The sequence below is a fragment of the Hippoglossus hippoglossus genome, chromosome 12 (assembly GCF_009819705.1).
Source record: "Hippoglossus hippoglossus isolate fHipHip1 chromosome 12, fHipHip1.pri, whole genome shotgun sequence".
In the NCBI taxonomy this organism is placed as follows: domain Eukaryota; kingdom Metazoa; phylum Chordata; class Actinopteri; order Pleuronectiformes; family Pleuronectidae; genus Hippoglossus; species Hippoglossus hippoglossus.
Genome location: NC_047162.1, coordinates 14,111,922 through 14,136,493, shown reverse-complemented (window position 1 = coordinate 14,136,493; position 24,572 = coordinate 14,111,922). Strand labels below are relative to the sequence as shown.

The window sequence follows — 24,572 nt, the reverse complement described above, 5'->3', positions numbered from 1 at the left end:
GTCCTTGTCAATGAACAGGAGTCTGACTGTGGCAGCACACATTAGTCACAGTGTCTGAAAATAGCTTGTCGTTCAGATAGACAGCAGATAGTGTGGGCTGCAGCTCATCTCACACGGAAGATATCTCATTGTCTGGGGAATTTCATTTGAACGGCTTAAAAGATTCTTTTTGCTCCCTAGATTACAATCATTCTCCCATTTCATATTTTCTTGAAACTGTAGTGATATCATGGTGCAAAAAGGATGGAGAAAAAGGCCAGACTGCAGATGATAAGGTTGACTGTGTTATAACACAGGCAAGGTTGCTCTGTCAGTCCAACAGAGAATGGTGTTTTTCACAGACACTTCGGATAACATTGACAAAGACAAAAAAAGCAATGGGTACAAGCCTTTGGCTGGAAGTGGGGGGAAGTTGGGATTTATTAACATACATCTTAAATTGTATAAAACAAAATAGAAAAAATAAGAAGCCCATAAAGTGTTTGTCTTAGTTATACAGTTTTCTTGTGATGATTTGTGGTGAATTATAGTAATTTAAGCATATTCCTTCTTCTGTTGCTGAGCACATGGGCTACATGTGTAATAATGGAAGAAGAAGTATTCAGATCCGTTACTTGAGTACAACTACAAATACACAATGTAAAAATACTCCATAACAATAAAGTCCTACTTAAGTTAAAGTACAGCAAAATGTAGCCAACATATTAAAGTAAAAGAACTGCTTTGGTCCCTCTGGACGGATGAATTGTTATATATGACATGATTAGATGACTAAGTGGCTAATGAAGCAGCATGTGACTGTTGTAACCGCTGGAGACTGTTTGAACTTCTTTATACAGCGACAACAGATACGTCTAAGGGTCGTCCAATGTCAGTGGACAAAAGAAAAACAATATTCTGTTTTTAGACTTTATCTCCAATGTGCGTGCGTGTGTATGCATGTGTGTATCTATGTATGGATATTTGTGTGTGTGTATATGTATGTTTGTATGTGTGTAAGAGTGTTATACGTGCATATGAAGTTACATACACGAAATACATACATAATACAAAATATTAAAGTTACGTGTGTATCGTTATTATTTGTATTGTTTTACATTCAATTTATATTTTTAATTCTGTATATTATTCATCTCATTTGACATTAAATGCTCTTTTAAAATATATAATTGGTTTAATTGTAGGCTACATTATTCTTGCTGTGATGATAGAAATATATATATATATATATATAACACATTTACATTTTTGTAAATGGGACATATAAATGAATGGCACCACGCGCACACACACGAGAGAGAGAGAGAGAGAGAGAGAGAGAGAGAGAGAGAGAGAGAGAGAGAGAGAGAGAGAGAGAGAGAGAGAGAGAGAGAGAGAGATAGAGATACTTCCGGTATGTCCGACCAATCAGCTGGTTCCACATGCGGACACCGAACACCGCATTCGACGCACGCGAGATCTGCAGCGGACACGCGCGATTGCTGCCGAGGAGGACGCTGGAGATCCTGCAACACACACGCACACACAGGCGGAACGGGCGAACGGGAATCGAACTGCGACTCCGCCACATGTTTTAAAACCCGTCGAGCTGGACCGAAACTGCCCGAAGTGTCGCCGCTTAGAAAGCGCAGAGGAAGTCGTTGAAACAACCAGCGGAGACCGAGGTGTTGCTATGAGCCAGGCGGTGAAAGCAGCTCAGCTCAGCCGGTGAATTCAAGCGCAGCCAGCGGAGCCCAGCGGTTAGCTAGCGTTAGCCTGTTAGCCACCGTTAGCTCAGGAGCCGCTCGCTCGTCCACTCTCGCCGGGCACCTGCACGCCGAGCTGAAGCCGGCAACAGCAGAACAAGAGCAGCAGCCGCGGGGGGCGAACCCACCACCTCGCTAGACTACTACTTCCTGCTATTTTCCACGTTATTTAAAAAACCCACGCGGGCGACAGCGAAAACACGGGAGAGAACCGCGACAGGTTGAGGGTCGGGAGCAGCAGGGCGAAGCGAAGCGGTGTGTCCGCCAGCGGCCGTTCGTCATGGACAACACGCACACGAAGACGGTGGAGGAAGTTTACAGCTTCTTCAACGTGAACGAGAGCACCGGCCTGAGCTCCGAGCAAGTGAAGAAGCAGCGGGAGCGGTTCGGACCGAACGGTAAGGAAGAAGCTGGGGTAACAGCCATGGGGGTTGTTCGAAAACAAGTAGCCTAGCTGTTCTCTATCCCCCCCCCCACACACACACACCGGTGTCCTGCATGCACGGGCCACGGATCCCGAGGAGAAGCGGTTGATCGCGTCACGATGTGGGTGTCGAAATCGTGTCCTGACTCGTACCCTGACGCACCATCTTTTCTTTATATCTCACACGTGTGATCCTCCACCGCTGCAGCGTCACAGTGTTTTAACTTTTGATTAACTGCGTGTCCATCTTTCTTTCTTTCTTTCGCCCGTGGATCCGAATGGGGGGATGATCTGCAGAGCTGCCAGCTGAGGAGGGTGAGTGCATAATATTTATATATAAATATATGCAAGGAGTCACCTGTTTTCATTCATGCATTTGTCAATGACTCACTTGTACTTTATCTGTGAATGAAACTCTTTCAGGTAAATCTCTGTGGGAGCTGGTGATTGAACAATTTGAAGACTTGCTTGTCAGGATCCTTTTACTCGCTGCCTGCATATCTTTTGTAAGTATAATGCACGTTTGGGAACAAGTGGTTTGCTCAGTGTTAATTCAGCTGACATGTAGGGATTGGGGGGGGGGGGGTGCAGGTTAACTCACAATAAGATGTGGAAAACGTGGCCCACGAGAACAATATAATCCCCAAAAATCTATATTCTCCAAGACAACATAACGATACACAAATATATCTGTCTTATATTTGTATAGAATACAAATTGCGGGTTTTGTGTGTTTAATCACAGCAATTTGGTGTACGGTTCACACTTTGACACAAACTGAGTTGGAACAATGTACAAAAATATGCATTTAGTCTCATCTTGTCGTCTTTTTAGTCTTAAACACACTGTTACTTGTCAATCTCTACACGTGCCGTCATTCTAATGTAAAATGACCATAAACTGACATAAGTCTAAACTATATAGATAGATCTCGATCTTTGGCACTAGGATATTGATAAATTCATGAGTCATGATGAATAAACAATGCCATGTCAGTATTTTGTCCCACCCCTATTAGGGTGAGTGCTAGTTTTAGCCAAATTAATTAAACAGCTTGTATTTAATTTGTGCACTTGTCTACTTGTGATGTACTTGTTTTATTAATCAAGATAAGTAGTTGAGGTCTGTGGGCAGGTTGTGACGCTCATATAAGTGTTCAACGCTCAAGATAAGTTGAGTGTAGGAGCAGTGTTTTAGTGCTGCAGTAGTGAGAGGGTGATTCACTCTGAGATCTTAAATAGATGAGCCTGTTTTATATCTTTCAAAATAGAATATTCAGTGTGGAGTGGGATTAAAAGAAGAAGAAACGTGGCCTTCTGCCAGTTGTACATTGTCTCTCTCCACCACCACCATCTTTCTTTTCACCGTTACACTGATCAGTCCAGTGGGTGTGATTTTTATTTTCTCTCCGCACAGCACTGTCAGCTTACAGAGTGTATATAGTACTTTTCTGATTGAGTCAGTGCAGACCACAGCTTTGCAGGAACGCTGTACAAAGTGGAGGAGAAAGGTTCCCAGAATCTGTCCGGGGACACAACCCAGATCATCTTTTTCAGAATTTTTTGTCTTAATTTACTTTGTCAGAGTGCAGATACACTCTGGCTCTGCTAACAAATCTCAAACGATTGCAGCTACTTTGAGCCTCTTGTTTCATGGAGATTATGTCAACATGTCAATAGTAAAGTCGTCCCAAGTTAAAAAGAAACGCTGACATGTTGTTCATTTTGAAACAGATAATTATGTCACTTTAACATGTTACTTTAACATGAGCATGTGTGTTTGGCTGTTAAAGAGTGAAAGTTACAGACACCCGAGTAGTTTGTCTCTCTGGTGGTTGAATATCCCGGTGTTCATTTGCTAACTAAAATTCCATTAAAAGAAATCTCAATACTAGTGTGACAGGCAGGGTTCATGTTGTTATTGTGAACAGCATGACAATTCCACAAATGAACAGTCATAATTTGTAGTAAGTGGCTATCGTCAGTGTAGTTTATGTGACAGTGTCAGGTTCACAATCCCGTGGCCCTGTTTTTCCATTCTCAAGGCATGGCGACGACATCAAGCTATGATTGCAAAGCGTATAAATCAAAGGCTGTAGTGAGCAGCACGCTCTCAATCACACAAGCTTGTGCATTGACATTTATTTCAAGTACAAAGGCAGAGACAAACATTTATTTAGACTTAACATTCAGTTGCTCAGGAACTTAATGTGTACAACGCCAATGATTTAGTTTGCTTGAATTGATTTTGACATTAAGTTGGCCATTCTTAAATAGGTTGGAGTAGTGGGTGGGGGTGGGGTGGCATTTCATATGACACAATTAACTCTTGGCACAGATTCTAAAAGAGGACAAAGTGGTTATTACATTATCGGTCTCTCTGACATGATTTTTTTTCAGCACACTGGGGCCTAGTTTCTGTATTACTGGCAGAGGCTTACTTGATATTTATTATGAATTATTAAATGATTGTTAGATGCTTAAAATCATTATGCCAAATGTGTAAAAGTCAAAGTGAGGTTCTGGCACAACTTCACATTTTAGCAATGTGAGTGGTAAAGCCACGTGGAGAAAAATGGCATTATCGTACCAAAACAAACATGATATTACCCATCAAGTGAATGGTAATGACTTGGAGCCACCTGAAGCTTATGTTATTGTGAACGTGACTATTCTATCTTCACTGCTAAATGTCTTTTCAACCTATTACATTCTGGCACTTTTATTATACTGTATTTGCATTGTATTCTAAGAACTTTGGTCATTATGATAGGACATAGAATCCTACAGAAGTGAATATACTTTCACTAATTTTGAGTTATTGTTTGTATGAGAAGGCTGAGATATAGTGTCAGACAAGGCTGGGGAAAAGTATACTTTGAAATCTAGTTCTCCCACATCACTAAATGCACAATTAGTTCAAAATAGCTTTGACCTTTCTACCTCCTCTTTGTTCCATTCATGTGGATGACGTACAGTGGTGGCCCACAGTGGACGGATGTTATCTGCTGCATGCTGTGGCGATTTAAGAAATATCTGTTGTATTAAGTAGCTAGAAATTCATATTCCGTGGAAATCAAGCTCCACAATTCACTTTTCAAAGCGTGTGAACGTTTCCCTTACTTAAGAAATCAGAGTTCTATCGCGCTCCCGTCGTCGCTGAAGCAAGCTTTGTCCCCTGGAGAAATGCAACAATAATGATGTGACACAACTGAATAATGTTGTTTTCAGCAAAGACCTCTTCATGTAGTCATTCTACAAGTGTATTAGTTAGTTTCATGCATGCAGTTACCTCAGGTTGGTACTTCAGTGCTCCCTGTATCTCAGTATAAGCAGTTATTTGTTTTGAATTTAACTGTACATTTATTTTCTGTCTTTTAGGTGCTGGCCTGGTTTGAAGAGGGAGAGGAAACCATTACAGCGTTTGTGGAGCCTTTCGTTATCCTACTTATTCTCATAGCAAATGCTATTGTGGGAGTCTGGCAGGTAAAAACACTTTGCATTTTATAAAGCATCTGTGCAGTCGTTTTCTTCCATGGTGATATTTGGGAATGCACAAAGGTTATCAGCCTCTTACTGAAGGGGTGAACGAAATGTCTTTACTTAAATTTTTATCACGAAAGACAGACATTCAAAATTTAAGTGTCCCATTCAGGCCAAGGATAAAGCACACATCCCATTGGCTCCTTTCGGTAAACACACATGAAACCCAGGTTGCCCCACTTCCTCCTCACTAGATCCTCATTCATTAACCTACCCTTTCAGAGAAACTGTAGCATTTACCCTTTAACTGATCTGGGCAACATTTGGGCTGCCAGAGCGAAATATCTCCAGCAAGGAACTCTATCTCTGCCTCTGTGTTCATTTGTGCCTGCTGAGTCCAAGCTTTCCCCGGGGATTTACAGTGTCAGTTCCTTTGAGAAACAGTATTGATTTGTCAACATGCTCCTTAATTATAGTCAGGAAGCAAAGGCGGCAACAGTTGTGAATTCAGGCACACAGAAGAACGAATTATCTTTTCTTTTCTTTAGACCGGTACCCATGCCAATCGAATTAAAATGGCCCAACAACACTGTGATTGACATGGTCCTGTTTGACATGATTCATGGTTGTCAACATAGCTTTCTGCACTAATTCCTTATTGTTAGAGTTGATCCTCATAAGGTTTTTCAAATGTCTTGTTAATAAATGTAATTTTGTGATCTCATAAATGCAGCTTTATATCAATTACCTGATACCTTTCTTTTTAGTATCTGGTGTTTGATATATAATCAGTTTTTTATATGTGCAAAATACATCCCTTGTTTCACACTTTAACATAGGCTGGGGTCTATAAGCGCCCATTAAGGCCGTTTTTTTATTACATTTGTCAGAGGTCAAAAGTACATCTCTGCTTGTGCAATGTCTCCTGGGATTAATCCTCCAATATACCAATTGAAGAGCAATCACCCTGATTTTAAATTACACCCTTACTTTCAAAGATGAGATCTTGTAGGTTCAATGTATCTGCTGCATCTCTTGTCTTGTAAATTACGGAAAATGCTGCTCGTCAATGGCGAGTTGTCAAGCAAATGATTGTTTGCCTTTGTTTATGCAAACAAAGCCCATATGATGTACAAGTGGAGGAGGTAACTGCTGTTGACTTGGCCCTACCTGTTTTGAATTTAGAATAGCCTTCCTTTGAATTGAACACTATAGTTTGTCATGCCTTCTCCAGCCTCCTTTAACCCTGTAAACCCTCACCTTTACTGGCAGCCATTTTAATGGCTTTGTGTCACCCGATGCTATCTCCTACAAAAGCCCATCATGTCCGGGGCTTGTGTTCTCTGTCTTGTCATGTCCGGATGAGTGCAGCCTGCCTGCAGCCTGCCTGCAGCCTGCCTGCCTCCCACCCTCTGAGCTGCCACTAAACCTGTCCAATCTGAGACAAATCAGTCAGTCAGGGAAAATTTGGAGAAACAAGAGAAAAAATGTTTGGCTTATACCTGTGATTAAAGGGTCCATGTGTAAGAAAAACTATTGAATTTATACTGCAGACAAATAGGGGGCAGCATACCTATATCATGGGAAATAGGGAAATGAACTCCTCTGATCCTTTGCAATATGAGTGACTGTTCTATTAATACATTGACAAAGATGAAGTCACACCCAGTCGACCCAATCAGATAGCAACGGAAACTGTAGGAGATGAACCACGGCATGTAGAGGAACACGATTATAAGTAATTTTCGAGTTTTGATGATTACCTTTAACTTTTTAATATTTTAAACAGAAATACTTAAATATTTCTCCTGTAATTTAAAGAAAAGTCAGATGTAAGGGTAAATCCAATGCATCTTTGCCGGATTTGCTGTTGTGGCTTGTTTTGAAAAAGTTCGTTCTGAGCCATCAGTGATTGTGGTTGATGAGCCTTTTATAAAATAACACAATGTTTACATATTTCTCCCTCGTCTATTCTAAACCGTGTCGTGATGTGCACAGAGATTATTTGTCCTTTTGCTTATGTAAAGATTAGGCTAAGTCAGCTCTTATTAACTTGGCTGTAACTGGGTATCTGAGGACACAGTTGTTTTGATCTTTCTTTTCATCTTGCCCCTGTCTTATATTATAGTTTGTGTTTGTATGGAAAGAACTCATTTTTAACCTTTTAATCCTATTTCTACTGTTCAGGAGCGAAATGCAGAAAATGCCATTGAAGCGCTCAAGGAGTATGAGCCCGAGATGGGGAAGGTGTACCGCCAGGACAGGAAGAGTGTCCAGAGAATCAAGGCCCGGGACATAGTGCCTGGGGACATCGTGGAGGTGGCAGGTAAGACTGAAAAAATATTCTACTTGCACTCCTCAGATGGGATGAATTCTAATACTCAGAATGTTTTAACTTGCTTGTAAGTTATGATGGCAAGACGACAACAAAAAATAATTGGAGAAGTCTGGGATGAATGTTTTCTGCCTCATGAGTTGATGTTATTCAACACGCAGATGCCATCGGTGACTGAAAGAGCTGCATAACAGTTCTGTAAACATCATCAACAGTGTTGTGACGTACGCTTCATGCAGTCTAAACACACACACAGCTGATCTCTCATCCTATTCATCTCCCATGACAATTTCCGAATAATTGTTGCACCGGGAAAGAAAAGCAGTTATGCAATACAAGAGCAGAGGTCCAGTCTGTTCCTGAACATTTCTTGGCTAACCTCAACTTGGACTGGGCCACATGTGTTTATGGCTTTTGCGTCACTGCTCCTCAATTCTCTTGTTTTCTTGCTCAGTCTGTCTCACTTGGCCTCTTTTCTCTCTTTGATTGGTTGTCTTTCATTCATTCTTTCTCTGTTTCTCTTAATTACATAGCTCTCCACTTTCTTTGTCATAAATTAAACAATGGTGGAAAAGAGTCACAGCGATTTTCAAAAAATTTAGTAAACAAGCCAAGTTCTCTCTCCATGGAATGCATGTTCCGAGACCATCAATGGATCGGAAATGTGCAACAGTATTTTTTTGACACAAGATGTGAAACAAAAGCCAGCGACCAAAGATTCATCCAGAGTTCAGGTCCACAGCTACCTGTGCCCGTTACACTCACTCTGCAGCTCCCTCTGGGAACCCAGAAAAGACTGCTCCACTTGATGGGTCTTTGTCGCCTGGAGGGACTGAACTGATGATTCGAGCCCAACCCTGGACTTTTGGGGAGCAGCCCCACAACGCTGTAACACGCTGATGTTAATTCTCGCAGTGGCTCCTATTTTGAGAACTCAAGTGAAGGACTAAGTCATGACAAAGAGATATTGTACATTTATATGTTGACACAAGACATCCTCAGTGAGGTCACTCAGCCACTCTAAAACAATGGCCTTCTGTTCTTTAGTCTGCATCACAAATTACAAAGACATCAGTGGTTGTATGTAATGTTTACAATATGGCAAATAAGTGCTAGTGCTTAAGTTTAGTTAAGCATAAAAAAATACTGTACAAAAAAGATAATTGAGGAAGCCTGTCGAACATGACAAAGCACTGTCTGCAGCTTGTTGTAACACTGCAGAGACTAATGTTCACACTTTCAGCTCAAGAAAAAACTAATGTAAAACACTGAGCAATGAACGTGCGAACCCACGGACATCTTTTTACCAAAAGCCTCATTATCAATTAGTTTTGAACGGACAATATTCAAAGTAAGTACAATTTTTGTAGTCTGCATTTTCATACTCAAATTTAACAATAATCTGAACCACGGTTGGACAAGAATTGGAAATGGAATCTGATTATGAAATACAGTACCCAACAATCCTGTGAGCTTTTAATGCTTTAGTTTGCTGATGTCGGTGAACAACAAACCACTGTTGCTTACACCTCTTGTTCCTCTCTGGCAGAACGACATCTCAGCACTGACTGCTGCACTTGACATTCAGAACGGCTGTCTCTGTTCCAGCAACTATTATGCCCTATTCAGAGGCACGTGGGTAATTGTGTGCCAACTTAAATGTTTTAGTTGGACAGCATCTGAATCAAACTAACCCATCTGCATTATATACACAGTTGTAGCATCTGATTTACTGTCTGCAGTAAAAAAAAAAGATAGATGGGCCTCTGCGGTCACATAAGTAATGGGGATGGAGCTGATTAACAGATTTAAGTTGCACAGTATGGATCTGTCTCAAAGTGTAATGAGCTTGCTTAGCTACATTTACTTTTACAAAAAAACCATGTGCGCATGTGTTTGTGTTAGCCGTGGCAGGGAAACCAACCGGGAAACCACTGAGTTGCCGTGTGCAGCCTCATGATGCATGTGTGTAATGCCAGGCTGCAAAGTGTCTTGTCAGACCAGGCATATGGTTTATATCCTGGGAGTACTTTTAGATCTAGAGCTCTGATAATTTGCTGTCACCAGCAGGGCTACTCCATCTGAGTAGTGGTTAAGTGGTTAGTGGAACACTAAGTCAGATCTAAAAAAAAAAAACACAAGTTATACCCAGAAGACATGCACTCTCTTGTCTTAAAAGCTTATAAAGATTTTCCTCTGCGACATGTTTACTTTGCTGTATTTGCTTGCGTGTCACATTTGAGTGTTTGGGCTGAAAACAGTTGGTTTTGCTGCAATATAAATTTGGTATCATTGATACCGCAGTCTGTGTCTATCTTTGGGGCCAAAGCATTAAATGACACACCTGCTTCCTTTTGTGGCAGAGTGGCAGAGTTTTGAGTGTCTACCTTTAGCAAATGGCCATCAAGCACAGTCTTTACAATGCTTTTTAGGATGCATGTCAATTTGGTGCATTCTAATTCTTCTTATTTTAGCAAAAGTCCAAGTCCAGTTGACTGTCAAGTTAATTAATAGTGTGAGGGGAGAGGAAATTAAACATAATGTTGAATTTAAATTGACCTAAACAGAATTTACCCATGCTCTGTTAGTGTAGGTTATGTATTTGTAACTTTTGTACGTTACATCACTATTAAGTCTCCTGAACTGAAGTCCACCTACGGTCATTGAATGTCAGACGGGTTTCCTTGACTGGTCATGCAGTAGCTTGACGGGTCCCATCACAGTCGGCTGAATCGAAAATGTTAACTTCCAGGTGCTTTTTACTGCCACAGATTTTGACACTTCAGCCCATTTTAGAGGGAGGGTTTGTCATTTTTCTCTACAGTAATGACTTTATCTTCTTGGTTGCGTTACCCACATCACAATGACTCAGTTCCACATCCTGTCTATTGTGACATTTCATTAAAATATTCACTTTGTGAATCTACTGGGTCTATTTTTGGCCGGCACTCTAAGACACGTCTGACAATCCCCCTTTAGTTTGCTTTTGTTTCAGCCTGCAGTGGCTTTTTGAGCTAGAGGTTCTTAGCTGCCAAAGTGATGCCCTTGACCCCTGTAGCAGGAATGTCCTGTGCAAAAGGAATAAAGATCATTTTCTTTCCCCACTTGCTTTCTCTCCCGTTTGATTAACTCTTGCTAGTTGAATTTAAACCTAGATGTTCATCACATTAGTGACTAACCAGCTCTTTTGTTCCTGGGTTGTGGGTCTGTCCTGTTCTTGGTTTAGGGGTTGGGCAGAGAGACAGGATGTAACATTTAGAAAGGGTACACATTCAGTCCCATAAATAATTTGTCCTCCAGACGGCCACATGGCCAGAGTTCCTCTTAGGTTTAAGAAGGTACGATAGTCTGCTATTTGTCTCTGTCTGTCGCTTGCTGCCTGTCTGTTTCACTTTCGTCCTCTCATGGCATACAGTATGTTGGTGCCTGTAAAGGTTTGGTCTTGGGATTTTTCCATTCATAAGAGGAGTCTCTCGAGGGCTTTAGGACCTCATGGAAGGTCCCAGAAGGCTGCGAGCCTACGTGCTAACACATCAGCGAGGCTCAGTCACTGGGAGAGAAAATATACAACTCCCTTAAGGTCCTTTTCACTGGACCCCCCATGATGAATAGTTGGGTGCTGTGTCAGCATATCTCTAATTTAAAAATGCTCCACTCCATGTTATGATGTTGACTTGACCTTAGACTGTGTTACATGGGATAGTTGTATCTGCAGTTCACATTTCCTGAGATTCTTGAGTTGAGACTTCACTCTCCGTCACGTTTGTGTAGGTGTTTGGTCCATGGATAGGATAACAGGGAGAAAAGAGGGGCTGCAGATCCTGGATAGAGTCTGAAGACAGCCTGAGTCTTTACAAGCAGATGGGGTGTTATCACTCAAGAGTATGCAGACTGACATTTGTTCTTCACTCAAGGGAGCAGATAACACAGATAAAGTCCTTTTGTTCACATGAGAGAAGGAAAGGTCCCAGAGGCTGTTTGCTGTTTCCCAGGAAAGTTGGAGCTAAAAAGAGCATGTTTTGTAAGATGAAACGAAAGGATACTGTCACTCTCAGTTGGAACAGCTGCAAATTCTGGGTCTGCAGAAACCTGCAAAATAACTGATTGGTTATTTCTGCATATTTGGCAACATTAATAAAGGATAACTGTAATTTTCATACATTAACAATTGCAGCTGTATGTATATTAGAGGCATTTGTGACAGTATCTGAGGGTTTTTTGATGCTGGTATTGGAACATCTGTAACGTGTGTTTGAAACATAATAGGTTTATAATTCCAAAAAGAAGTAGGTTTATTTTAATGGCCTTAATGATAAAAATGTCTGCCACACCATGTTCCCAGTACACGGTACACGTGATGGGGAGTAAATATGGAGGTGTTTCACTATCACTTCAAGTGGAAGGTTTTCTAATTAGGGACTTTTTGGAGGAACCTTCCCACAAGGCTTTGAGTCTTTTATGATCTCTGCAGGTTACTCGTGGCCCCCCCCCCAATGTTCTGCCTGCTCCTCTCCTCCACTTTCTCCAGTATGTTAAAGGCGACATGTAGTTTGAAGGCAGACAGGTGATGAAGTGGGTTTGACAGCCTCTCTCACCTCGAAGACCAAATTTGGTCGCACAAGTCAGTACAGTTCAGAAGCAATGTCACTCACCATGAACTCCGCATTACCACATGTTACAGTAACAAGATAATCATTTTCATAGTGCAAGCAAAATGTGAAACAATTCAGCGAGGCTTAAGTTTTATCGGCTGCACATTTCTTGTGTAGAATTTGCTCTGTCCAGGCTGTATTAATAGCTGAAAGCTGCCATAAACTCCTGAGAATGGGAGGGATGAATGAACAATCTTTAAACAAGGACACATCACTCTGTTTCTATTTCAATACAAATGACGTAAAGTGGGTTCTCCTCGCTTAAAACAGAAGTTTTTTTTATCATCCCCATCCCCTCCCCCAAATCCAGCAGCTCGTTTGCAACTGATCAAAATAGTTTTCCCATTTTTGGATGTGTGTTTTTGCGGGACTCATCTAATCCCTCTTCCCATTCTCTCCTCTCTTCCTCTCCACTCAGAAGGGCACCGCAGAGGCCCTCGGGTTGGTTTACATGTCTGTCACCACTGTCCACAGAGAGATCTCTTAAGAGCCTCTGGGTCATCACTTTATATTGCCTTTGCCTTCAGCCTTTCAGACTGCATGATGTCTCTTACTGTAAACTGAAAGTAATGTTTCATTTTGGTGCAACAGCGGAATTTTCCATTGTGCTTTCGAATTTCATTAAAATGTCACATCAATTTTGGGTGCTATGGGGACCCATAGCTTGTCTAACTAATATTGTTGAGTATTATACAGGGAGCATACAAGACTTAAATGTACGTCACAGTCTTCTTTTTCAATTTTCTCCCGTGCTTTTTCGATTCCTCATCATGGATGTTAAGAAATACAAAACTTAATGTTTGTATTTAGTCTCCTTGTATATCTCAGCTACACACGGGTGATAGTATGAATACATTTTGAAAGCAGATGTGCACAAAGTGGTTTGAGTTTTTTTTTTGACTTTTAAACTTCAATCAAACCACAAAGCTGAAAGGTTCATTATCAGCTCTTTCTATCTCTCCACATCCGACCTGAACTGTGCACGAAGACATACAAAGGAGTCTAATTGTCTGATTCCCCTATTTTCAGCAAAGCTGTTAAACATCAGTGCTTCAATCTGTTTTCTGCAGAAGAAACACTTGTTTGGAGTCTGGTGTTTATCCACATTTATGTTTGTTTTACAAGGGATCGATAAAGCCTCTTGTTAGTGGGAACAAATGAGCAGCAATCTATTTGTGCAGGAGATGAGTTGAACATTAACAATATTTGAATGCATGACTCTCACTCTCAGCGTCTCCCCAAACAAATAACCTGAGTTTGATTATTTTATTACCCCCGAGAGGCCGTAGCTGGAAAAACAAAGCGGTGGATTGAATTTCTTAGATCTAAGCGTCTGTGTGTGATGATTTTTGTTTATTGCTTTCATCTTAAAGTATTTTCTCTCTTCATTAAACCGAACTCTCATTTTACGTGTCTTTTTTTTTTACATGTGGGAGATTTACACAACACTCTGCCTTTTTTTTATTGCTTTGAAAATTGTTTGTACAATCTCAAAGTTAACTTAATCCAGTTACACAAGGTGTCACCCACTTGATGATCAGTTGTCATTTAAAGATGCTTTTAAGTTGTTAAGAGGTACTTAGTCGTCTCCTTTGCATTTCTGTTTCTCTCCACAGTTGGTGATAAAGTGCCTGCAGACATCAGGCTGACTTCTATCAAGTCGACCACACTGAGGGTGGACCAATCCATTCTTACAGGTAAAACCATTTATACATTCTGCCTTTTTGTCTGTGTCAGCCTCTGTCGGGTCATGTTTCTGTCCCTCTGTGACCTCACCATCATCATACGGTCTTTATTCCTTCTTCCTTTTATAGCTCAGTTTTAAAGACATGTATAATCTGTTTCTTGGCTTCCATCTGAAGCAACTCGCCTCTTCAGTCACACAAGAATAAGCACTTTGCCACTTCCTTTCCATGCAGATTATCTCATCACACCCTGCAGTCATGGCTGCTCAGTCAACACCTAAGCAAATAAAGAGAGGCAGATGAAAGTAAATGTAAAATAGATTAATCTATTGATGGATAATTTGCCAGTGAGGTAAATGGAAAATAGTCAGGGAACACTGAAGGATGTCTAATGCACGAGAGAAGGGGTTTATGTGAATCAAGTCCTTAAAACTCTTGTCCTGCTCTGCTGCCTTAATTGGAAGCAAATTCCATGGGATATTTTCAGAGTTTCTGCTATTTTTCCCCTCTTCTATTCCCCATTCATGGCCATGCCGCCCGTCAAAATCTCCCTGCCTTCCTCTATCAGAGCAGCACAGGCCTTGCACAGTTAATTACACAAACACACACGGTGGAAACACAGCATCAGATATGGTGTTTTGAAAGCCACCGGCAGTGCAGCATTTGATAATTGTCAGGCCTGTTCAGTCAGCTGCAAAGCCTTTTCCACGCATATCTGCCCAGAGTACCAACCAAAGCATCGCAGCTACCACTTTGCTCTCCTTGCGTAGGTGCTTTCCCGACGCTCGCTCCTCTCACATGTTTTGTTTCTTCTTCCTGCAGGAGAGTCCGTGTCTGTGATCAAACACACCGACCCTGTGCCCGACCCACGTGCTGTCAACCAGGACAAGAAGAACATGCTCTTCTCTGTGAGTGACTCACGAGACCGTTTTCCGCTGCTCAGTTATTTTTTTATGTTTTTTTTTTTTTTTTGTAAAAAGAAAACCCTCTGTCAGCCTGACAACACCTATAAAGGGAGCAATGTTTTGCCATCCTCCTCTTCCTTTGTTATTCATCTCACCATCCTGCCTCACATCCACTTTAGAATGACATTAAATTGGACAACATATAATTATCTATTACGATCCCTGCTTTTTTCTGTCTTGTATAAAGAAATATACAAAATGGTGCATGTCTGAACAGATAAAGTGTCCTCTGCTGCTTAGTCATTTAATTTGTTGAACGATTTTCATGCTGAACACCTTCAACCACAAAATAGATTTGCATTCAGGCAAATACTTTGCCATGGTCTGTTTCTAAAAAAATTTGATTAGGAAAGTGACGTATTTACTTTCACTGCCTGTTGATTCATGCTGCATGTTGAATCTCCTCAGATATGTTGTTTAACTAGTTTCTCCCATATCTCAAGAGGCTCAATGAACATGGTTTGTTTTCTTCTGTCGCTGCTTCACAGGGCACCAACATCGCAGCCGGTAAGGCTGTCGGCGTGGTGGTGGCCACAGCTGGCAACACGGAGATCGGCAAAATCCGAGATGAGATGGCAGCAACGGAGCAGGAGCGCACACCGCTGCAGCAGAAGCTTGATGAATTCGGACAGCAACTATCCAAGGTTATTAGTGATGATAAATGAATCCCCCACTCTGTTATTTCACTCTGTGACTTTTTGTACTTTCAATGTTAATAAAAACAACCTCAGAAATATCTGTTTGTTCAAATGTATAATGTTGATTTTCAGGTCATCACCCTGATCTGCATTGCTGTGTGGCTCATCAATATTGGACATTTCAATGATCCCGTCCATGGAGGCTCTTGGATTCGCGGCGCTGTCTACTACTTCAAGATCGCGGTGGCTCTGGCGGTTGCTGCGATCCCTGAGGGTGAGAGCTGGAGAGCTACACAAACGCAGCCATGTCCTTGACACACTGTTTGCCCTGAGAGGCTCAATTATTATTCTTCTGTTCAGACTGCTGAACAGATGGTTTAGAAAATCTTATTTTTCTGTATTTCACGCTGGAGGGACAAAGGATAGTTGTTTCACCACTTGAGTAAAATGAACCATCTCTGTATTATATCCATAATCTCCTCTGTTGTATGTCTTAACTCTCCTCTCGTCCTCTTTTGTTGTCGTCTCTCTCCAGGTCTGCCTGCTGTCATCACGACATGCCTGGCGTTGGGAACACGCCGCATGGCTAAGAAGAACGCCATTGTCCGCAGCTTGCCCTCTGTGGAGACCCTTGGCTGCACATCTGTCATCTGCTCTGACAAGACTGGCACACTGACCACCAATCAGATGTCTGTGTGCAGGGTAAGAAAACTGGCTGAGACAAAGAGAAACCAGAAACCTCTTGTTTTGGGAATTGTCATCATAAATCTATATATACACCACACACCACAATATAGAGAATAAAATACTGTTTCATTTTAAATGGTTTTGGAATGAACCATCCTAACCTGCGAGCTTTAGCAACTATGGTCTGTATGTAAGAAATCTCGTGTTAGATTTAAATTTTAAAGATAGACAGTTTTAACAAATTAAGATTACAATTTCCATAAAAAAGAGGTTATAATAAACAAAATTATGAGATATATTTTGTCTTGACTAAACATGTCAGCCAGATCTTCATAAATGATACAAGTGAATTATACCTTACTGTTTCAAAATAAAAGGTTTGTCCAGTTTAGTGGCCTAGGTTAATGGTTCTATGCATTTAACTGTTAGACAGAAATCCTTTATTTACCCACTTAGGGCACTGTTGCTATGGAAAGCAGTAATTTAAAGTCGGTTCATTAGCCTTCAAATTTCAGCTCAGTCCACATGAAATGAAGCAGACATTGGTTAGCTTATCTAACAACATGTAAACCGTGTAAATGTTAGCCTGCAGCTAGTAGAGCCAAGAAACTTCAATGTCTTCTTGCACCACAACAGCTGAGAGTTTCTGACTAACATATTAACTGGTTGATATGATCTAAATTTAACGATAATTGTGTCATTAAACAAATGATTGATAAAAAGACAAAAAATAACAAACAGTGATCACGATCCCAATCTCACTCACGCATGACGCCTGAGGATTCAAACAGAAGTTGTGTAAATTGTGTGTCATTACAATTTATGCTGCGTTAGACGTGGACTTTATCTGAAAAGAGCGTAAAGGCGATTTCAGAGCATGCGACCATGACACACTCGTTAGTAGGAACTCTCATGCTAAGTTCAATCCGAAGGTTTCCTAACAGTTTCTGGTCTGTAACCCAGTAATTTGTATTTAAGTTGTTTTAGCCACTAAATCGTGTTGACGCCACCTTACATCCTCCTCAGGGAACCTGTACAGTTCGCAGTGCACAGGGAATGTATCATACATACATGGAAAGAATAAAGCCTGACTCCTTTCCAGTCATATGAGAACTTTTCATGTGTAAATTGTTCTGAGTAATAAAACAGCCGTCACAGCCCTTTTCTGACAGCAGGGATTTATTGAGCACTGAGCGCTGCTGACGTCGAATAGCTAGTAAAGGATAATCAGGATTTATTCTTACAAAGGCAGAGATGAAATAATCAGAAGTACTCAGTGTGTGTGTGTGTGTGTGTGTGTGTGTGTGTGTGTGTGTGTGTGTGTGTGTGTGTGTGTGTGTGTGTGTGTGTGTGTGTGTGTGTGTGTGTGTGTATATATATATATATATATATATTTATTTTGTCATCCCACATGAGCATGATTTACTTCACTAAATTAACTATTTAGTGTATATAATTTACCCCTTTAGCGTTGCCTCCCTGTTCCTTTTGTTCCTGTAATTGTCTGTTTTATTTTGTTTACCCTCCTCCTCGCTCCAGCTCCATGTCTACATCTTCCTCAGCCGTTTATCTCGTTGGTCTTCTGTCTCCCTCCTCCTCCGCCTCCTCCTCGCTTCCCTCCTCATTCCGCTCTCCTCTCCCTTCTTGTTCAGGCAGCATGCTGATCAGTATGCAGTAGTTAGTCACTTGCAGCAGAACCAGCAGTAGAGTTGCATAACTGACCTTGCATTTAAAGACTCTCTCTCTCTCTCTCTCTCTCTGCTGTCAGTCCCCTCTGCCTTCGCTCATCCTGCAGTGTTTTTTAACGTGAACATTATATTCAGTAATTTTTGGAAACCATTGGATGCTATTTTTTGGAGTTTGTTTCTCACTGACAGAAATTTGTTCTTGATGCGTCTGTAACATCCAATTTTTCTCCATGTCTGAACAAGACCGGATTAAAACAGAGTGACTGAATGTTTCTATTCAGTATCTGACTCCTGGTGTTGTGGGTCAGACCACAATTGACATCACTGCTTTTTGAAGTCTTGCTGGTGCCTGAGGGGAGTTCAGCCATAATGCAAGCTCATCGCTCTATTCAGATATTTCTATTTTCATCACTTGTGCATCTCTCTCCTGACCCTCTCCATTTTTTTTTTATGTGGTGCTTCACATGCAGGAATGTAACGATTAATGGTATAACATCAAAACACCTATTGTGTTGTTTTCCTATTCAAATTCGAAAAAATGTGACATAACTAGTCCCCTCACACAAGATATTAGAATAATCAAGGTCAAACCTTTTCCGCCTCAGTCATTCACTTCAGTACAGTTTGTATTCATGAGGAACTCTGCATCTGCTTTGCTGTAAAGGTGACATTTATGGACCCCCTCCTCCACCACAGTACATATCTGCTTTGGCTCAGCATTTCATTGCTTCACCCTGTTCTATGTTCAGGTCCTCTCATGTTGTCAAATCTTTCCCGTGGATGGGAGGCTGCTGCCACCTGCTGGATGCAGGGTCTCTCAGCCATTGGCTTTAGACACAGAGACAGTGAATGTATAATGTGTTAAGTGCTAATAGTTTCTTTTCAACTTTTGTATTTTTAGATGTTTACCCTCGACAAAGCAGAGGGGGAGCACTGTTCCCTCAACGAATTCACAGTCACAGGCTCCACATACGCCCCAGATGGAGAAGTGTGAGTATTCAGTCTTGACCTTGTGTGCTTTAAAATCAACATTTCATAATTAAAATTAGGAAATGACAAATCTAAGCCAAATAAAAAAAATGTATCTACATTACTGTGCATTTGTGGCTCACTACATCCTTTCTACACCTGTATTTTCTTTAGGTTCCGTGATGGCAAGCCAGCCAAATGTTCCCAGTACGATTCCCTGGTGGAGCTGGCCTCTATCTGTGCTCTCTGTAATGATTCCTCACTGGACTATAACGAGGTTGGCAGCGAATAGTTTTTGCATGTTAACTGAAACAGCACCCTCCATGTTTCTGTTTTTTAAATAACCATTTGTGTGCGTCTGTCCCTCTCCAGACCAAAGGTGTGTTTGAGAAGGTCGGCGAGGCCACGGAGACGGCTCTCACGTGCCTGGTCGAGAAGATGAACGTGTTTGACACAGACGTCAAAGGCCTGTCCAAGATTGAGAGAGCCAACGCCTGTAATTCTGTACGTAAACCTTCAGTTCCTCCAAGTCTCTCTCATTCTTTCATTATAGGAGGAAGGAGTTCTAATCACTGTTGTGTTTTGCTGTGACTTTAGGTGATCAAGCAGCTAATGAAGAAAGAGTTTACCTTGGAGTTTTCCCGAGACAGGAAGTCTATGTCTGTGTACTGCACTCCAAATAAAGCCCGTTCCTCTGCTGGCAAGATGTTTGTTAAGGTGAGACATGGACACAACGTAAAGAGTTTTTTGAACATTATTCCTGCTACACCTCACAACAAAGTATTTTTATACCAGAAATGTTTCACTTACTCTTTCATTTCCATTTCCCTGTTCATAGGGTGCACCCGAGGGTGTGATTGACAGGTGCACACACGTCCGTGTTGGCAACAACAAGGTGCCACTGACCCCTGGCATCAAGGAAAAGCTAATGTCGGTCATCAGGGAATATGGAACTGGCAGAGACACCCTGCGCTGTCTGGCTCTGGCCACCCGAGACAACCCCATGAGCAAAGATGAAATGGTGTTAGAAGACTCCACCCGCTTTGTTCAGTATGAGGTAAGAGCTTGGAATGATTGATAAAGTCTCTGGAAACACTCGGCCTCCAGGTTCCTTATCTGTTGGGATTTTGTTAAACTGCAGTTATATTTCTTTATTTTTTTATCACCCAGACTGATCTGACGTTTGTCGGCTGCGTGGGCATGCTGGATCCTCCCAGGGCCGAGGTGGCAGCTTCGATTAGACTCTGCCGTCTCGCAGGCATCCGAGTAATTATGATCACTGGAGACAACAAGGGTGAGGGAGTGTGCTCAGAGAATAAGAGAGAACACCTAAGAGAACACATTATCATTACACAAAAGAGAATTGCTCAAATATCCTCTAGTTAAGTACATGTGTGCATTTCCAGGAAGCCTTAAGAAGTAAATATTGTCCTCTCCTTCATACTTTAGGCACGGCGGTGGCTATCTGCAGACGTATTGGCATTTTCGGTGAGGAGGATGACGTCTCCAGCATGGCTTACACCGGCAGGGAGTTTGATGATCTGTCCCCTACTGCACAGAGAGAAGCTGTGATCAAGGCTCGCTGCTTTGCTCGTGTGGAGCCTTCACATAAGTCCAAGATTGTGGAGTACCTGCAGTCCTACGATGAGATCACAGCTATGGTGAGAAAAGAGAGAAGCTTTTGAGTCCTTGATGGTTGTCTCTAGCACAAACCTTCATTTTGCTGGTACAGATAAATACAGTTATAGGATCTAAAATGCTGAAAATCATACGGTGATGGTTCTTCACCCTCCCCTCAGACCGGTGATGGTGTAAACGACGCTCCTGCTCTGAAGAAGGCTGAGATCGGCATTGCCATGGGCTCCGGCACAGCTGTGGCCAAGTCCGCCTCCGAGATGGTGCTGGCCGACGACAACTTTTCCACCATTGTTGCTGCAGTGGAGGAAGGCCGAGCCATTTACAACAACATGAAACAGTTCATCAGATACCTCATCTCTTCGAATGTGGGCGAAGTTGTCTGGTAAGGATGAGTAGTTTGCACCAACACACTCGCATACATCCTCTGTATGACTCAGGCCGTCTGACACACACCGTGCTTCTCCTGTGTGCAGTATCTTCCTCACCGCAGCTCTGGGCTTCCCTGAAGCTCTCATCCCCGTTCAGCTGCTTTGGGTCAACCTGGTGACTGACGGTTTGCCTGCCACCGCTCTGGGCTTCAACCCACCGGACTTGGACATCATGAGCAAATCCCCACGTAACGCCCGCGAGCCGCTCATCTCCGGATGGCTCTTCTTCAGATACCTAGCTATTGGATGTAAGGAAGGAAACATGGATCATTAACTGTAGAAGGAAACTGTTGATAGTGTTTTGGCTGTATGTGGCGCCATTTTATTACTATGTGGGCTCAACAAGTGAAAGAGCATGATATGAATGTAGAATTATTGTCGGTAGTCACTCGAAAACGCTCGCATGTAATCACAGCTTGCCGTCTTCAGTCGGTGTCGCTGTGTGCATGTGTAACTTTTTGCTCTGCCTCCTCCAGGTTATGTGGGCGCTGCCACTGTTGGTGCTGCCGCCTGGTGGTTTGTTGCTGCTGAGGATGGACCAAGGATTACCTTCTACCAGCTGGTATGAACTACGACCAAGCAACTTTTTAATTCAACACACTTGAACACAAGAAATGCTCGATCTGTGTGCCCCCCCCAAAAAAATACTGAATCATTTTTTCACTTCTTACAGAGCCACTTCCTTCAGTGTGGTCCAGAGAATCCAGACTTCCAGGGTTTGGACTGTAAAGTGTTTGAGTCCCCTTACCCCATGACCATGGCTCTGTCTGTGCTGGTCACCATTGAGATGTGCAATGCCCTGAACAGGTTAGTGAGCAAGGCATCTTTTAGCTCATAATTCAGCAGATCCAAGTTCCATGTTCAGCAGGTTTTCTCTATAGACAGCAGAAATAAATACAAAATCCCAGATAGAGTGAGCTGCTGAACTTGAGATCTTTACACTTTTATATGCTGCATGTTTTGACTAATGTTTTGTTAGTTTAACTTCAAGTGTGTGCTCAAACATCTAGGTCTTAATTTCCTCTTCCACACACGAACCATAATGGATAACAAACATTGCAGTACTGGTGAGTTAGGTCTCTTGCGTGAGTTTTTAATAAACATGTGCATTTGTCCTTGTGTCTCAGTGTGTCAGAGAACCAGTCCCTGCTGCGTATGCCTCCCTGGGAGAACGTGTGGCTGCTGGGAGCCATTTGCCTCTCCATGTCTCTTCACTTCCTCATCCTCTATGTGGAGCCTCTTCCAGTGAGAAATATTTCTTTTTAAAATTTTAAATTATTGTAGTTAGGTTTTATTTATTTGATTTTGTAAGGAAGTAAACTTAAGCGTTTTGCACTTCATATTTGCTTGATAAAGTTTGTGTTGCGTTCTTCTTTCCAGATCATCTTCCAGATCACCCCTCTGAACCTGATACAGTGGCTGATGGTGCTCAAGATCTCTTTGCCCGTCATTCTACTGGACGAGATACTCAAGTTTGCCGCCAGGAACTACCTGGAGCCGGGTAAAGAGCTGGAGAAGCCTGCCAGCTCCAAAGGCTGCTCGCTGTCTGCATGCATGGAGGGAATCTCCTGGCCCTTCGTGGCCTTCTCCCTCCCCTTAGTCCTCTGGATCTACAGCTCCGACACTAACATGGCCGACATGTTCTGGTCCTGACTGACTTGAGCACAACCTCGACCTTTCCACGCCCCTCCCCCTCCCCTTCCTTACCACCATCACGTCACTCTTTCCTCCTCCCTCCTCCCTCTCTGCCTTTCCCACATGTGCATAGCTAGTGTGTGTGCGCGTTTGTAGAGCTTGAGTGTGTTCTTGTGCGTGCCTGCCGTGTGTATAAGAGAAGGACCAACTTTAACACATAAAACGTAACAAATAATATAAGGTGTTAACATTGAGAAGTAACCTGTTTTGAGTTGGTATAGGATCTTTGAACGGGCGAGGCTTTAAATGCGAGTGTCCGAAGACCATCACTCCTATAGCTGTGGACTTTGTTGCTGGTTATGAAGGAAATAAACTGTCGCCATTTATTTTTTTTTCTTTGTCAATATTGCCTTTTGAGGTTTATATTTTTAATGATTTGGGGAATATCTTATGTCTTATGTCACTACAGTAACAACAGCAGATTGTTCTTGCTAAGATTCCCTCATGAAAAGAAAATTTAAGATACCAGAAAATCATTGATCTGTACAGAGAATGAACACTATTTTATGCAACTTTTTTTTTTTTTTAAATGGCTTTGTAAATTGTTTGACCAGCGTGGCTTAGACATACCGCCTTGATTTATTTTCTAATGTTTACCATTGTGTCTTCAGTATAAACTGAGAACTCTTTGAGAGAGGACGACCTGCGTGCGACACATGAGGATGGGAGGGGGGGGGGGTTCGAATGCTCCACTTAAATGAAAAGGAAAAAAAAAAACGAATCATGGAAATCAAAAGCCGCATGTCCCGTGACCAAGCATGAACTGTATATGGTTTCTCATTTCTAATTTAATTGTATATGTCCCCCTCCTTTTCCCATTGTTAGAGTGTAAATTAACTACATGGATGGTTTTTTACTATTATAATTTGAAAGTAAGCCAGTTTTTCTGCACTGGGCAGAGCACAGCTACCTCAATATGACAAAAATATTTTTTTTCCCGCTCATCTCTGGATGCTTGTTTCTTCAATGCTCAAAGCGTAACATCTGAGGTGTGCCCCGATTTGCTTGTGCAGAAAACAAAGAACACAATCTTCCTCCACTCTAACACTTTTAAGGATATATATTGTTTGTATTGATGATTATTATTATTTTTTTTGACCTTCATTAACTTTATTTGTTTTTTGCTTTGGAGACAGAACTGAATGGGGATGTCGTATGTTAATAACCATCTCCATGGCGTTTGATTCAAAGGACGATGATATTGAAAAAATCTTAAGAAAACTAATAGAAGTGCTCCAAATGAACTTGGAATGCAAATAAGAACACAAAATGTTGTTTTTTTACTTCAAGGAAAAACAAATACACTCTTGAACCCTTTGAATCAAAGTGTTTTCTGTCTTTATTCATGAGGCCAAATGAATGGTTTCCTACATTAATCGCATTCCAGTGTTTTTGTATGTGCATATGATACTTGAATACAGATCATTTCAGAAATATGAATGCTTCAGTTTTCTTGGCACAACATGACGGGACGGGGGAATTTACAAAGAGAAACGGATCACGTGTGTATTTGACTTAAAGGCTTTAAAATGTAGAGGTAG

At 41.8% G+C, this 24,572-nt stretch overlaps 1 protein-coding gene across 1 annotated transcript; it reads left to right on the top strand.

Annotated features, from left to right (window-relative positions):
• Positions 1-1,448: 1,448 nt before the first annotated feature.
• atp2a2b (ATPase sarcoplasmic/endoplasmic reticulum Ca2+ transporting 2b) lies at positions 1,449-24,467 on the top strand. The gene is made up of 23 exons (XM_034603012.1): positions 1,449-2,143; positions 2,467-2,484; positions 2,593-2,675; positions 5,550-5,654; positions 7,839-7,977; positions 14,255-14,335; positions 15,146-15,231; positions 15,777-15,932; positions 16,059-16,200; positions 16,462-16,628; positions 19,203-19,291; positions 19,445-19,547; positions 19,643-19,774; positions 19,868-19,987; positions 20,109-20,327; positions 20,441-20,564; positions 20,720-20,931; positions 21,070-21,290; positions 21,382-21,584; positions 21,813-21,898; positions 22,010-22,143; positions 22,464-22,581; positions 22,717-24,467. The coding sequence occupies exons 1-23, from the start codon at positions 2,026-2,028 to the stop codon at positions 22,987-22,989; spliced, it is 3,129 nt and encodes a 1,042-aa protein (XP_034458903.1). The 5' UTR covers positions 1,449-2,025; the 3' UTR covers positions 22,990-24,467.
• The last annotated feature ends 105 nt before the right edge of the window (positions 24,468-24,572 follow it).

What these genes read in the sequence shown, in the direction of transcription:
- atp2a2b (XM_034603012.1), top strand. Translation starts at nt 2,026, where the DNA reads ATGGACAACACGCACACGAAGACGGTGGAGGAAGTTTACAGCTTCTTC. An exon ending in TCGCTGCCTGCATATCTTTT is followed by an intron (nt 2,676 to 5,549) that starts GTAAGTATAATG and finishes TCTGTCTTTTAG; the next exon opens with GTGCTGGCCTGGTTTGAAGA. An exon ending in CCCGCTTTGTTCAGTATGAG is followed by an intron (nt 20,328 to 20,440) that starts GTAAGAGCTTGG and finishes TTTATCACCCAG; the next exon opens with ACTGATCTGACGTTTGTCGG.